A 17,009-nucleotide genomic window follows, 5' to 3' on the forward strand; every position below is an offset into this window, starting at 1 on the left:
CATTGGATCCTTCACACCACTTCTGCAGCTGTCATCATTCCACAAACATCAGACCAGACTCACAACACGCCACACTTACCTGGCGTGTTGTCTGGATGTTGTAAAACCTGACCCAGTGTGGTAAACCACTGTTTGTATTCCTGTTTGTATTCCACTGTGTACATGCCTGGACATGCCTCGGCTGACTCCTCCCACAGGTCCTAGTATAAAGGTGACTGCTCCCCAGCCCTTTGTATCCTGGACCGGTCGACCACGCGAGGCAGACCTCCATTCTGTTGTTAATAAAAGCCTTTAGTTACTCTTCTAACTCTCAGTCTTTTATGAGTAATTGATAGCGCATCAATTTTATTAACAACATTTTTATAATGGAGAAGATCCTCACACCAGCATGCCTGGACTTAGATCATCGGGAGGCGGACTCATCCACCAAGTTTACTCACTGGCTTAAGTGTTTCGAAAAATTCCTGACCGCCTCCGAAGCAATCAAATCGGACGAGGACAAACTGGATGTCCTGACCTCCAAAGTGAACCACCGAGTGTACTCGGTCATCCAAGACGCGACCTCGTACGCGGATGCTATCAAGCTCAACGACCAGTACACGCGCCCAGTGAACGAAGTGTACGCCAGGCACCTCCTGGGGAGTCGTAAACAACAACCTGGGGAATCGACCGTGGAATACCTTCAGGCACTGTCTGTGCTTGGCCGGGCCTGTGGTTGTAAGGATGTAAAGGCCGCCGTGTACACAGAGGAACTTATCCGGGACGCTTTTGTAGCGGGCCACTGATCCAATTACACCCGACAGCGACTGTTGGAGCAGAGTAACCTCGACCTCAACAAGGCCTCTGAACTCGCACTATCGTTGGATGCAGCCTACCAGGGCATGGATGCCTACTCCTCTGCACCGTGGACGCCGCGGGGAATGACAGCCTGGGACACGGTAGGACCGCCTCATAGCGCCGTGCCACCCCAGCCACACCCCAACAACGGCCCAACTACCGCAGCAGTGTCCCAAGGCCAGACAGCAGTGCCCCAAGGCCAGAAATGCTACTTCTGTGGCCAGGCAAAACACCCCAGAGCGCGCTGCCCGGCGAAAAACGCGATCTGCTCGGGCTGCGGGAAGAAGGGACACTACGCTAGCGTCTGCAGGGCCAAAGCCACCCCGAACCCCAGCAGCGCCGCGTGTGGGCCATGCGGGCCGCCATCTTGGACCTCCCCGGCCATGTGCGAATCACCGGTACAGCAGCCATTTTGGACGCCTCCAGCCACATGGGGATCATGGACGCCGCCATCTTGGACGACAGCCGGGACGCAGCAGGCCCCCGACACCGCCTCATCTGATACCCGCAGCGACACACCGACCCCTACGCTGGCATCCGTTACACTGGACCAAGCGAGACCGCACCAACTGGCCAGTTCCACAATGGACATTAAGGTAAATGGTCACGATACAATCTGCCTTTTTGACTCTGGGAGCACGGAGAGCTTCATCCACCCCGACACGGTGCGGCGTTGCTCTCTCCCAGTCCTGCCTGCGCAACAGCGGATTTCTATGGCCTCCGAGTCCCAGTCGGCGGACATCGGCGGCTACTGCGTGGTGACACTCGTAGTAGACGGGACCGTGTACGATCATTTTAAACTTCTGGTCCTGCCTGACCTTTGCGCTGCCGTCCTGCTGGGGTTAGATTTTCAGTGCCACCTTAAAAGTGTTACGATGGCGTATGGTGGACCCCTACCCCCACTCACAGTCCGCAGCCAGCAGCTTCCAAATTGCCCGCCGCGCACCAGGTGCAACCTCTCCACACTCAGAGTCACCCCCCCACCACTGTTTGCTAACCTCACCCCCGACTGTAAGCCCATCGCCACAAAGAGCAGGCGATACAGTGCCGGGGACAGGGTTTTCATTAAAACCGAAGTGGAGCGGCTCCTGAAAGAAGGGATTATTGAGGGCAGCACCAGCCCCTGGCGAGCCCAGGTTGTGGTCGTTAAGACCGGCGAGAAGCAGCGCCTGGTCATCGACTACAGCCAGACAATAAATCGCTACACCCTGCTGGATGCCTACCCACTCCCCCGTATAGCTGATATGGTCAACCAGATCGCGCAGTACCGCGTCTTCTCGACCATTGACCTGAAATCAGCGTACCACCAGCTCCCCATCCGCCCTGAGGACCGCCAGTACACTGCCTTTGAGGCAAACGGCCGCCTCTATCACTTCCTTAGGGTTCCCTTTGGCGTCACCAACGGGGTCTCCGTCTTCCAAAGGGAGATGGACCGGATGGTAGATCAAAATGCGTTGCAGGCCACTTTCCCATATCTGGACAATGTGACCATCTGCAGCCGTGACTTGCAGGACCATGACGCAAACCTCGAAAAATTCCTCCGCACCGCCCAACTCCTAAACCTGACATATAACAAGGAGAAGTGCATATTCCGCACAAACCGCCTCGCCATCCTTGGCTGTGTTGTGGAATACGGAGTCATCGGCCCCGACCCCGACCGGATGCGTCCCCTTATGGAACTTCCACTGCCCCACTGCCTCAAGGCCCTGAAGAGGTGCCTAGGGTTTTTCTCCTATTACGCCCAGTGGGTCCCCTACTATGCGGACAAGGCCCATCCGCTGATCAAGTCCACCTCTTTTCCCTTGACGGCAGAGGCCCGCTTAGCCTTCCACCGTATCAAGGAGGACATTGCCAAAGCCACCATGCACGCAGTGGACGAATCCATCCCCTTCCAGGTGGAAAGCGACGCGTCCGACTTTGCCCTGGCCGCTACCCTCAATCAGGCGGGGAGACCCGTGGCCTTCTTTTCACGAACCCTCCAAGGCCCGGAGACCAGACACTCCGCTGTTGAGAAGGAGGCCCAGGCGATTGTGGAGGCTGTGCGTCATTGGAGGCACTACCTGGCCGGAAAACGATTTACCCTGCTCACTGACCAGCGTTCAGTTGCTTTTATGTTTAACAACAAGCAGAGGGGCAACATCAAAAATGACAAGATCTTGAGGTGGAGAATCGAACTTTCCACCTACAATTACGAGATCTTGTACCGGCCCGGGAAGCTCAATGAACCCCGGATGCGCTATCGCGTGGCACCTGCGCCAGCGCGCAGATCGATAGACTGCGGGCCCTCCACAATGACCTCTGCCACCCGGGGGTCACCAGGTTCTTCCACCTCATCAAGGCCCGCAACCTGCCTTACTCTATTGAGGAGGTCAGGACCATGACCAGGAACTGCCAAGTCTGCGCTGAGTGCAAACCGCACTTTTATAGACCAGACAGGGCCCACCTGATAAAAGCCACTCGCCCCTTCGAGCGCCTGAGCGTTGATTTTAAAGGGCCTCTCCCCTCCTCCGACCGCAATGTGTACTTCCTCAATATTATTGATGAGTACTCCCGTTTCCCGTTCGCCTTCCCCTGCCCGGACATGACCAGTGCCACGGTCATTAAATGTCTGAACGACCTCGTCACCCTGTTCGGCTTCCCCAGCTATATCCATAGCGACCGGGGCTCATCGTTTATGAGCGACGAACTCCGTCAGTACCTGCTAACTAGGGGTATTGCCACAAGCAGGACCACCAGTTACAACCCCCGGGGGAACGGACAGGTGGAAAGAGAGAATGCGACAGTTTGGAAGGCCGTCCTGCTAGCCTTAAAGTCTAGGGGCCTTCCAACCTCCCGCTGGCAGGATGTGCTCCCCGATGCGCTCCACTCTATTCGGTCACTCCTCTGCACTGCCACTAACGCCACCCCTCATGAGAAAATGTTTGTCTTCCCAAGGAAGTCCACATCGGGGACATCGCTACCGCCATGGCTGACGTCCCCAGGGCCGGTCCTACTGAGAAGACACGTGAGGACCCATAAAACGGACCCCCTGGTCGAGAGGGTCGACCTCCTCCACGCCAACCCCCAGTATGCTTACATCGCATACCCGGACGGGCGGGAGGACACAGTCTCCATAAGAGACCTTGCACCCTCGGGGGCCGCAGTAACCCACTACCCACTACCACCCCCCCCCACGATCCGATATCCAGCCCCAGCAGACGGCAGGCCTGGGCCCCGCGACCCGCTCGACATCTACGAGGACGACACGCCTGTGCCACAGCCTACGCTGGACTCGACGCCGGAAGCTTCACTACCCCTGTCGTCGCCACGCCGATCACAGCGGCAGACAAGACCTCCGGAAAGACTCCAATACACTAACTTTTAATACACTTCACCCCGCCGGACTCAATTTTAAACAAGGGGTGAATGTGGTAAACCACTGTTTGTATTCCTGTTTGTATTCCACTGTGTACATGCCTGGACATGCCTCAGCTGACTCCTCCCACAGGTCCTAGTATAAAGGTGACTGCTCCCCAGCCCTTTGTATCCTGGACCGGTCGACCACGCGAGGCAGACCTCCATTCTGTTGTTAATAAAAGCCTTTAGTTACTCTTCTAACTCTCAGTCTTTTATGAGTAATTGATAGCGCATCACCCAGAAGCTGGAAAATCAAAAAAGAGCCTGAAAACTGCTCACAAGTACCTGTTAATCGGCAGTTAATTGCCTTTAATCCGTTTCCCGCCGCTAGGTGTCGGGTCCATTCGCAAATTGGGGACCCGACACTTGGGAAGGTTGTGTGGAGGTGGGATGACGGCGGGTGCGGAACTGGCCGTCAATCAAAACAACTAACCTCTGACCCGCCTCCAAACCCACCCTCTGAGCGCTGGCAAAATCGTGGCCTATGTGTCCTCACAACTTGCTTTCCCACCTATCTTTGTATCATCAGCAAATTTACACTCGGTCCCTTCATCCAAGTCATTAATGTAGATTGTAAATAGTTGAGGCCCCAGCACTGATCCCTGTGGCACACCACTAGTTACAGTTTGCCAACCTGAAAATGACCCATTTATCCTGACTCTCTGTTTTCTGTTAGTTAGCCAATCCTCTATCCATGCTAATATATTACCCCCAACACCATGAGCTCTTATCTTGTGCAGTAACTTATTATGTGGCACCTTATCGAATGCCTTTTGGAAATCCAAATACACTACATCTACTGGTTCCCCTTTATCCACCCTGCTCGTTACATCCTCAAAGAACACTAATAAATTTGTCAAACACAATTTCCCTTTCATAAAACCATGTTGACTCTGCTTGATTGTATTATGATTTTCTAAATGCCCTGCTACTGCTTCCTTAATAATGGATTTCAGCATTTCCCCAATGACAGATGTTAGGCTAACTGGCCTACAGTTTCCTGCTTTCTGTCTCCCTCCTTTCTTGAATATGGGTGTTACATTTGCAGTTTTCCAATCTGCTGGGACCTTTCCAGAGTCTAGGGCATTTTGAAAGATTACAACCAGTACATCCACTATCTCTGCAGCCATTTCTTTTAAGACCCTAGGATGCAGGCCATCAGGTCCAGGGGACTTGTCAGACTTTAGTCCCATTAGTTTGCCTAGTACTTTTTCTCCAGTGACAGTGATTGTTTTAAGTTCCTCTCTCCCTTTTGCCCCTTGATTTTCCACTGTTATTGGGATGCTTTTAGTGTCTTCTACTGTGAAGACAGATACAAAATATTTGTTCAAAGTCTCTGCCATTTCCTTGTTTCCCATGATTAATTCCCCAGTCTCATCCTCTAAGGGACCAACGTTTACTTTGGCTACTCTCTTCCTTTTTATATACTTGTAGAAGCTCTTACTGTCTGTTTTTATATTTCTTGCTAGTTTACTCTCATAATCTATTTTCTCCCTCTATTATTTTTTAGTCATCCTTTGCAAGTTTCTAAAAATTTTCCAATCTTCTGGCCACCACTAATCTTTGCAACATTGTGTGCCAGAGGTGAAAGGTCAGTACATTAACCCACTGCACCACCCAGTCCCCACCTTATTTTTTATTACACATTTTTTCCTTTTACTAAATAAATTACTTTTTTCTTCTTTGAAATTGCTTACAAATAACTAAATATGGTTCATTGGCTCTTCCCTTCTTACAGAAAGGCAGTAAATTAAACTCTGTGTAAATACCCTGAAAATGCCATTAGTATAATGAGGATTAAAGTGTTTGTGCAGTTCAACCTATGTGACATATTCCAATGCTAGTTTGTTTCACATCCCCTCCTCCTTTCCTGAAGGCACTGACTCCTTGCTGTCCCACGGGCGCTGGGTGCCATCAGCTGCTTTGTTGTTAAAGGTGCCGTTCTTAATGTGTGAGCCACGACGATAAAGGCTATCAGGCTATTCCACCATGGGAAGCATCACAGCCAATTCTGCCCCCACCCAATGTCCAAACTTCCAGCATCAGTTACTTGATAGCAATCGGAGGCAGGGGAACCTGTCCAGTTTTCCTGTTGCCCCACAGAAGGACACCAAGATTAATTTTAAGCACCTCTAACACCATGCACCTAAGACAGGGCATTGGTCCGGGGAACCTACCTCACTTGTATTGCTCACCTACTCACCGCTATAACCAGCTGAGCCACATGCCAACACTTTTGATCCTTAAATCCCAACTAAAACCTCTTTGAAGTTATTGTGCATGTGGCTTTGTATTAAAGTGATTGAAATTAATTTTTGATGAGTGTTTTAATTATGAAATACGGAATATCAGGTTAGAGCTCAGTGAATATATTCAATGGTGTGTTTGTCAATTAACACAGAATTTTTCTATATAATATATATATATGCAGCATTCCGTGGCCAGCCTAGATCAGGATATAAGCATATTGTGAATATGAACCAAAAGAAGGTGCTTAGTAATGAATTCGCATTTTGTTTCTGGCACCAAGCACTTAAGTTGAAAAATGGCATCTCCACAGCCAACAGTGGTATCGTGCAGTATTTATTCAGGATGATATCAATTATAATTTATTTCTCGGTGCAGGAAGGGGGGCACCGCTACTAAAATATTACTTGGAAATTAGTCCCGTTTTAACAGATGGTCTTGTTTCTCTGACCTCTTAATATCCTTATAATGATATCATTTACCATTCCGTGCTCACCGAAGTCAGCCACCACTGGGTCTGCCATGGAAGGCCGGGCTGGGAGAATGTGATTGCTCAAAGCAGCATGTTTACTGGTTACATTTTTGTAAATATGCCCAGCAGGAGTTGCTCCAGTGCACGTACCGTTTCTGTTCACAGTCGAACGTATGACAGGAAATGGCCCTCTTGTGGATTAGGTAGTGATAGGACTGTTACAAATTAGAGAGATCCATTGTCCTAGGTGCAAGGTAACTATACATCAGCTGCTCCCAGCAATTTGTGAACCGTTTGCAGAGTACACAACAGAGGGAAACAATCACTCAGAATGCACAAAGTCACCGAACAGCTCCCCCTCCCTCCCACCCCAAAAGTCATCTATTTATTCATTTAGTGCTCCTCTCTGGAAGGCGCTGACCGATAATGAATGTCAGCGGGCTAGTCAGTCATGGGGAGAATCACAGCAAGTCCGAGCCTCTCCTCGCTCAATGTTCACACGTGTGCACCTGCATCGGTCGATTATTAGCAATCAGGCTGGTTTTCCTCGTTCCAACGCATTGGCACTGAGGCTAGCTGTAGCATTTCTAACACCACTCGGCTGAGGTATGGATACATGGCACCAGTTTGCTCTCCAGTAACTCACCCAAGCAGCCATTCTTCATACCCAAGGCCGGACGTTGAATGTCAACAGGCTATTTGATCATAGAAAATATTCAGCATCCCCATCCCGCCAATAAGACCGAGTTGGGGGGGGGGGGGGGGGGGCGGAGAGAATGTATTAAAAACATTTATAAAGTAATCATTGACTAATGATAACTGAACATTAAGTTTATGAATGGGGAGCACCATTCTGTGGTCCTATAATTTAAACTACAGTGCTATTGTACCGTGTAACTTATATCACAGCAATGCAGACTTTTTCTATCACTGATGCAGGCCTACAGTATACTGTATTATATAACACCGAATTTCTTTATTGTAAAGTATACCGTATAATTCTGTGTACAGGTTACACGTATGCAAATGTTAAACATACAACTTTTATACCAGGCAAGAAAGATATTTGTTGCAACTTTTCATGTGTGAAGGTGTGACCTGAGTAACTCTTAAATGGAATGATTTGACAGACATTCCAACCGCAACTCACCAGATTGCAGTAAAACCAGAAATATATGGGTGATCATAACTTTGTCTTTCATCCCCAACGATGAGGCATTAAACCGAGGCCCCGTCTGCGCTCTGAGGTCGACATAAAAGATCCCATGGCACTTTTTCGAAGAAGAGCAAGGGAGTTCTCCCCAGTGTCCTGGGGCCAATATTTATCCCTCAATCAACATCACTAAAACAGATCATCTGGTCATTAGCACATTGCTGTTTGTGGGAGCTTGCTGTGCGCAAATTGGCTGCCGCGTTTCCTACATTACAACAGTGACTACGCTTCAAAAGTACTTCATTGGCTGTAAAGCGCTTTGGGGCGTCCGGTGGTCGTGAAAGGCGCTGCAGAAATGCAAGTCTTTCTTTTCTTTCTCCTCTCATGGGGGTGCTGACTCGTGCTAGTGTACAGTTCCACAGAATGCTGGCTGCCTTTTAGTGCATCACTCTGCGAGACCATTTCCTGTATGTGACTATCCACAGACTGTTTGGCAGCTTAGGGCATTGCAGATGAACCCGCTCCTTCCCTTACCCGATGCCCATACACATGCAGGTGTTATTGGAAAGCGATCATGAGTGGATCTGGCTAATTTTATTTTACTACTCCTTGTCCTGGACCCGAGTTGTTGCAGTGGCAGAGATCAGTTAGTTCAGCTCAGATCAAGGCTGGGTTCTGCTGGTCTATATGGCACAATACCAAACCATGTAATCATAATTTAACTCAAAACTGTTCTTAATTATTACACTCACCAGTGGCAGAGTGACATTGTTTCTTTTCCAGTGTCAGCTGTGGCTCAGTGGGTCGCTTTCTCCCTCGCCTCTGAGTCAGAAGGTTGTGGGTTCAAGTCCCGCTCCAGAGACTTGATCACAAAAATCTAGGCTCACACTCCCAGTGCAGTACTGAGGGAGTGCTGCACTGTCAGAGGTGCCGTCTTTTGGATGAGATGTTAAACTGAGGCCCCGTCTGCCCTCGCAGGTGGACATAAAGGATCCCTTGGCACTATAACGAAGAAGAGCAGAGGCGTTATCCCCGGTGTTCTGGCCAATATTTATTCCTCAATCAGCATCACTATATCAGATGATCTGATCATTGTCACATTGCTGTTTGTGGGAGCTTGCTGTGCACAAATTGGCTTCCTACATTACAACAGTGACTACACTTCAAAAGTACTTCATTGGCTGTAAAGTGCTTTGAGACGTCCTGAGGCTGTGAAAGGCGCTATATAAATGCAAGTCTTTTTTTTTCTTTTAGGTCTGGGCCACGGACTTAGACGTGGCCTACAGTGACCAGCTGGCCATGACACAACTGATGCTCTTCATTTCTAACGGGAGGCTGGACTGCAGAACCAACACCTTCGAGGTGCCTCCAAAGCCCAAGGAGAAAAAGAGGAGACTTCACAGGAAAGAAGTGGCGGCGGAGGAGGAAACACAAACTGTACGTGTGCATGAATACAACAAGCAATCAAATTAGAAATTTGAACCACCTCAACCATAAAATAATTTCATAACTGTTCCTCTCATTACAATCAGAAATTAATTAGAAGTCATTACAGAGCACTTACATACTTTAGGATGTCAGCGGGGTTAAAAACAGAATATAGTAATTAATTAATGCTTGCGTGAGAAACTATTGCATTGGAAACCTTATCAGGAGCAAAATTGCCTGAAAGCATTCACAAAATTAATACCAAAATAGGCACACACCCTATCTGGGGAAAAAAATATGCAGTATCTATAAAGCTAAACATTCATTATATTTGCAATACATTATCATCTACATAAATGCAGCTAAATAATCAACATATAAATAATTCATGATGCAATTCATTATGCATGCGTATGCATACATCATTGTTATAATGAGCACCTCATCAAGTGCCAAATGTTAAACAATAGTACTCCATTATTGCAATGATATTCAAGTTTACGGTTGTTAAACTGCTGCTTGTATTATTCTGTCAAACATTAATTTAGTTGCAGTCCCATAGTACACACAACAGATTTCGTAAGTTTCTCCTTTTACAGTTAATGATATGATCAATGAGTGTTATTAAATCTATGAATATTATAAACATGATTAATTTTCAATGAGACGTTTAACACGCAAGTAGAAGATTCACGTTTTTTCCAGCTTCCTTGCCACCACTTCTGCACCAGATTGCTGGCCATTGCAAGCGAGAATTTTCAGAGATTAAATCAACTTTTAATTATGAAGAAAAATCCTTCAGCGTTAACCTTTTAAGTGTCCGGTTCTACCTAACATCCCGCTCTTCACTTTGATGCGGTTCAGTAACAGAATTCCATCAGTGTCCATCCCTATTTTCTTTTCTCGAGTTTTACCTCCTTTTCTGAAATTGCTGACTCTTTCTAAGAACATAAGATACGAATATAAGAATTAGGAGCAGGAGTCGGCCATTCGGCCCCTTGAGCTTGCTCTGACATTCAATAAGATCACGGCTAATCTTTGATCTCAACTCCACTTTCCCGCCTGGTCTCCATATCCCTTGATTTCCCCTAGAGTCCAAAAATCTATCGATCTCAGGGGTCTGGGGCCAGGTTACCAACAGCCCTTGCAGCATCTCACCCAAGCGGCCATTCTCCATGTATGAGCATGGAAGGGGTGAGTGTAGGCAGGTTACTTGAGCACGGGGAGGGCAGGCAGGACTGCAGAGCACAATCCTGTACTCAGCAAGCAACTGTACACATGCACCTCCCGAGCAAGAGTTCACTGGCTGGCAATCTGCAGCAAAAACCGTGGCTGATTTTAACCCTCCCTAGCCCAAGTACCAAGACCAACTGTACGGCCCCTACTGCTACCCTGGCTAAGATGAGCTAATTCACCATAGAGTGCAGGAGTTCCAAGTTTTCAACAGATCACATAAACTCTGGTCACGTTTCAAATGTTAATTACAAGTATTCGTGACTTGTAATTCCATCAGATTTAACAAAGGACTCTTAAACACCAAACACAATATATTATTTCTTATACTAAATCTTCTCTGTCTTCTTCCTGATCCTAAATAATTTAGCCTGAACTCTCTTTGTGCACCATATTTTGCCAGTACTTTATAAAAAAATATATATATATAATTTTATGGCTTTTTCTATCTCCTTTTTACCATTTGTTTAAAACAAGTTTTATTACAATTCACCCTTGGATTACTTCTTCGTATCGTGCCCACACAAGCCATAATTAACTTTTTAAAAGAAATGTAATATCAGATTTTGAATGAGGTGAAATAATGGTGTATCCACTTGCTGCCCATGGCATCCAGCCAGCAGGAATGTCCCACAGGTGTGCCATACATTTTCTGTCATTTCCCTGGATGTTCAATTATTAATTTTTATTATTATTAAATTTTGTAGATATGAATTATAAGTTGGGTCTCCTTCAAAAATGAGCAATTCAGATGCTGGATGACAGAAGAAAAATTTAAATATTCACCAATGAGGTGGAATCAGTGAATCTAGGGAGAATTAACCCTTCTGAGGCGACAGTAATAGGTTGGCACCATTTAGACATAGAAAGCAAGGGAAAAGAGCAATGGGTTAGATGCTGCTGGCCTTTGACCCCCCCGGGACCTAGGTTTAAATGCAGCACAGACTGATGGGGCGAAAGTGTCCACTGTCTGCTGGCTGTAATGAGTCTGAGCAGTCTCATTCCCATACTTGCCGCACATGGACCCACAGCACTCGTCTGTCCCCAGCTCAGCATTAATCAGCAATCTTAGAGAGGCCATAGAATGGCTGGTGTAGGAAATGGAAAAATGTCAAAACGGGTGCTGTGAGGGAGTTTTCCTGAGGTTGGGGCTGAGGCATGCTGCAGTCAATATCATAAATACATTCTTGAATATTTCCTCTGGTCAGTATAGGAAACTTTCGATTTACCAGCACCTAAATAACCGGAAATCTTGGTTAACCGGCAAAATTCAGGAGTAGGTTCAGGTAACTTTTATTACTTGCCTTCCTCCATCTGTTGCTGTGCAAGGGTGTGGCTGCAGCTGTTGCTAAGCTACAGAGACGGTTACAACTTGTGGCCATTGTTCTGAACCTGTTGCTAAGCAACAGGGTTTGTTATCTTTTACTGTAGCTTTCGGTTATCTGGAATTTTTGATGAACCGGCACCACGTCGGTCCCGTCCGTGCCGGATAAAAAAAAGTTTCCTGTAATTCTAATGAAATTCTAAACTCCTTCAAAAAGAACTTTAGAATCTTGCTTCATTTGATGTATTGGGAGTGCTGCACCAGTTGTGGTGCTGCAAATCAGCCAATGTTCATGATCACTATCTCTACTGGAAAATGTGTGTATGTGGACATTCAGTGAGAATTGGGTGGACGTGGCTGTAATGTCTTCCATGGTCACCTGACCTCCCTGCATTCACCATCTAGGCTCATACATGAATTGGGTGGGGTGCCTAGAAATTGGTCCGCACAGTGCCTGTATTTCGGGAACTACTCGGACTACTAAGGTCCAAATATGGCGGACAGGAAGCGACACCCCGGCCATATTGGGAAAGGACAAAAAACATGCGTGCTTTACCCACGCCTGAAGCAGGTGTTAGGCCCCTTGTATGTGCAACTAAGGGGCCTAATGACTGTTTAAGGTCCCCTGTCCAAAATTGGTTTGCCCTGAGGCAGCCTGTGACTAGGGATCGCCTGCTAGGCCCAACCAAGAAGGTAAATAACTTATCTGAATGCAGAACCGGGGGGGGGGGGGGGTTGCGGGGGGGGGAGCAAGAGTGCTCACCGCAACCCCACATTAAAGGAACCGATCACGGCAACTCACCCCTCCCCACCCGCATCGCTGCCGCTCCCTGCCCTGACCCCCAATCTGCCCCACTCCTGGCCCCGACCCCCGATCTTCTAACCCTAGATCTCCTCAGGCCCCGACCTACAATCTCCTCCGCTCCCGGCCCCCCCGGATCTTCCTTGACCCCCGGTTTCCACGGTATTAAATACATTTGTGCAGTTCCAGAGAATTAGATATTGCTGGGATAAGCACCATCGTGCATTATTCCAGGCATTCCACCATTTACTGGATTAAGTATATTCATGCAAGCTCTTCTGATGACCTGGTGGGTGAGGGCACCCAGCCATCCAGATGAGGAAAGTTGCGGTTTTGATTCCAAGTCCGTGCTGAGTTAGCTGATCAAGCAGGGAGGTAGTGGATTCGCAACAGTTGGGCTAGGAAGGAGAGCAATCAGCCAAAGTTCCCACTCCCCTGTTGGACAGTTTCTGCACCTGGTCATCAAGGAAGGACAGAATTGGGCGTGGCCGTGATGCCCTCTGTAGTCAAATAGCCTGCAGTCACTTGCCTGTACAGGCAGATCCTCATACTTAAAGAATTGCCATGTGGGTGTGTGCCAATGGGAGCAAGAGCTGGCACCTTCAGGAGAGGAGGGTAACTTGGAAATAAAACATGCAGTATTCCAGACAATCTGCATTGGCTGGTTAAGCATATTCATGCATTTACGCCGGGGTATTTGATTGAAGAAGTTGTCCACAGCAATTTTTTTTAAATCTAGTAAAATGGCTTCTGTTGTATTTTAATGAGATCATGTGAACCAAAATATTTGATCGGCAGATGCACTTATCTGAATTCCTCATTTAAATTTAATAGGCCACAGTAGGGTTTCATAATAATACATATATATATATCTGTACTGGATATTATTTGCCTTTCAGCAACTTCCTTTTATGAAACGTTACGGAGTGTTAAGCACACAGCTGAAACATGCCAATTTATCCATGGTCCACTACAGTGTACTCTTCAAAATTTTTAAAGCTCACGGGATCGGTTTTGATATTAAGGTATTGGAAGTTTTTTTTCTTTTCTCCCAAGGTTTGCCTCGGTAGTAAGCACCATAGGTGGTCTTCCCCGACTTCATTATAACCGCGGTTTTATTCTATTAAACGAATCGCTTGCATATCGAGGTTTGTCTGAACAGGCTTACATAGAGGATACTCAATGGGGACTAGTGAGATATGGGTTATATTAGACACATTTGGAAATCCTATTAACTCGCACTGATTTCTACACGCACCTAATAGCCCGTATCTCCCCAAACTCAAAAAGTGTTTTGTGAAAACCACAGCATATTTTCTTTCTCTTAAGAATTTTGCCCCCCCTCTCCCATATCGATGGTCTCCTTGCTGCCTCTGGTTCCAGGGGCGCTGGGAACCTTCCAGTTCCCTCACCCAAGCAGCAATTATTCCTGTTCGAGGCTTTTGACATGGAGAGTCGGCAAGGTATCTGACCACAATGGTGGAGGGGTGGTTAACACCCGCTGAGCTCAGTCTTGCCCTCACATAATCTTCGCGCACGAGACATTTCCAGCAAGGTCCGGGTTATAGCAATCAGGAACATGAAGCCTCACCAATTTATCCTTCCCTAACTTGGGGCACTGGAGGACAATTATAGTGCCCGGACAACAGCCCTGGCACATACCAGCACAGACCAGGGGTTGAAACCGGGATTTTCCTTGCCCATATGTGTGAGTTACTTACTGAAAAACTCACTGAGCCATTAGTGGGAGTCTCACAAATGTAGATATTTTAAAAATTGTCGAAAATATATCTTTTTGATTAATTTTAGTTGTTAGAATACATCTGTGTACCTTACAGGGCTGATTTTCAGAACACACCATTCCTGCCGCAGAATCTTGCCCATGTTTTTGCAATATGTGCTCCCCCAGGCGAGGGTCTTCTTCAGCAGCATGTGTCCGGGTCCCCCTCCACCGCTTCCCGATTCCCAAAGTTACAGACAAACTTCTTAACGGCACCGTGCTCCAGACAGGGCAATATCACAAAGTTTGCATGCATCATCCAGAGTCAGGAGCCAGAATGACGGTAAATCTGGACAAGCAGCAGAATTTGCCAGGACATTGGCACAAGCCAGTGCTGATTGGTGGTTGATTTTCTCAAACCTTGGGAAAAGTGTACCATCTGTGAGGGTGCCGGTTAGTTCCCTCAGTAACCCCTAGATGGCACCTTCACTTGTTTTTTTCCCTTTGCTAATTGTTACTAGTTGCTCCTGTGTTTATTACTTAACTGCCTTTTATCAGGTTTATTGGTTTCACCAGTTTTTGCTTGTATTTAAGTTCTGCGGTTGCTTCCCTCTGTGCTCAGTCTTGACAAGCTGTTTGCCTAGTGGTAGCTTGTCTTGAGCTCCTATGTTTGTAACTGTTTACCTGTGTGATTCTAGTAAAGTACTTTTATTTAAGACTGCATACCTGCTTCTCGCCTCGTCTGTCTGCACTTGGGTCCAGAACCAGCCTCGCCCTGATACCATCTGGCAAAAATCATGGCTTGTACCGATTTCCTGTTATTCCAGCACAGGTGACCGCCCAGAGAGATCATGAAACTTGTACTGTGTACATTTGGTGGGCGGTGATTGGCCTGTTTGGTGTCACGGTTTCTAATTGTGATTCACATGATGGAACACCAGGATGTTTTACCTTTATTTGAATACCCAAATGTACTGCACACATTTCCTTTTTAGCTCTGTGAACTTACTCCCATACTTACAGCAAATGATTTTACTGGTAAATCTCAGTAAATCTATTATTTGCCATAGAAAATCAGAAAGTATATATCCATTTAACAATAATATACTGATTTTTTTAAATCTACTGATTTCTCTAACGTATTACAGTTCCTCATTGTGGTAAACCACTGTTTGTATTCCACTGTGTACATGCCTGGATATGCCTCGGCTGACTCCTCCCACAAGTCCTAGTATAAAGGTGACTGCTCCCCAGCCCTTTGTATTTCTGGACCGGTCGACCACTCGAGGCAGACCTTCATTCTTTTGTTAATAAAAGCCTTTAGTTACTCTCTTAACTCTCAGTCTTTTATGAGTAATTGATAGCGCATCACTCATGAATAAATAATTTCTTACAGCCTATCACTAAACACACAAACCAATCCATTTTGTAGTATTTCAACATCTATGCATATTTTATTTTTTAAATATAAGTGAATCCATATATAATAAGGAAAGACTGTCTGATGCTTCCACCTCAACTCTCCAGTGTTTCTCTTCCAGGTACTGACCATCCTATTGCGCATTTCCAGTGTTTTCTCCTTTTGTCTCAGACCTCTTAAGATGCTGATCTTATTGTGTTACAGTGGTATCATGGACCACCAGGGAAACGCTTGTGTAGTCTTTACCACCATCAGCTTCAAAATTACTACAGGGTTTATTATTAATTAATATCATATAGAATCGTACAGCACAGAAGGAGGCCATTCGGCCCATCGTGCCTGTGCCGGCTCTTTGAAAGAGCTCTCCAATTAGTCCCACTCCCCCCTGCTCTTTCCCCATAGCCGTGGGAATTTTTCCTTTTCAAGTATATATCCAATTCCCTTTTGAAAGTTACTATTGAATTTGCTCCTACCGCCCTTTCAGGCAGATCATAACAACTTGCTATGTAAAAAAAAAAAAATCTTCATCTCCTCTCTGGTTCTTTTGCCAATTACCTTAAATCTTTGTGTCCTCTGGTTACCGACCCTCCTGCCAGTGGAAACAGTTTCTCCTCATTTACTCACCAAAACCTTTCATAATTTTGAACACCTTTATTAAATCTCCCCTTAACCTCTATGCTCTAAGGAGAATAATCCCAGCTTCTCTAGCCACATATACTGTTCAATTTAATGATCAGTTTTATTTAATTTGAGGTAATTCTGTATCACTGATGTGCCAAGCCAATTGCAATGAAGGATGGCCTCCCAGCAATGACACTATTGAGAGCTGGATCTCCCCTGGGTAATGGGCAAGAGCCTGCCTCGGACCTCTCCACCAATACCCGCCGCGCTGGGGGAGTTGTACATCTATGAAAACGATAATTCCATGTGGCACAGAAGGTCCTCAGTTCGTTCACCAGTCTCGGTTGGGTTTGCTG

The 17,009-nt window shown here is 46.6% G+C and overlaps 1 protein-coding gene across 2 annotated transcripts in view; it reads left to right on the plus strand.

Moving 5' to 3' along the window:
- The window catches only part of iqch (IQ motif containing H), a 178,074-nt gene that overhangs the window by 154,578 nt on the left and 6,487 nt on the right, over window positions 1-17,009 (plus strand). For both annotated transcript variants that reach the window (XM_085968436.1, XM_085968437.1), the window contains 2 exons: window positions 9,360-9,542; window positions 13,792-13,917. In XM_085968436.1, coding sequence (XP_085824562.1) covers window positions 9,360-9,542; window positions 13,792-13,917 — 309 coding nt within the window. The remainder of the gene's footprint in view (window positions 1-9,359; window positions 9,543-13,791; window positions 13,918-17,009) is intronic.

This window comes from Somniosus microcephalus, chromosome 27 (genome assembly GCF_052327205.1).
Source record: "Somniosus microcephalus isolate GS21.2 chromosome 27, FLI_Smic_1.0, whole genome shotgun sequence".
Classification (NCBI taxonomy): domain Eukaryota; kingdom Metazoa; phylum Chordata; class Chondrichthyes; order Squaliformes; family Somniosidae; genus Somniosus; species Somniosus microcephalus.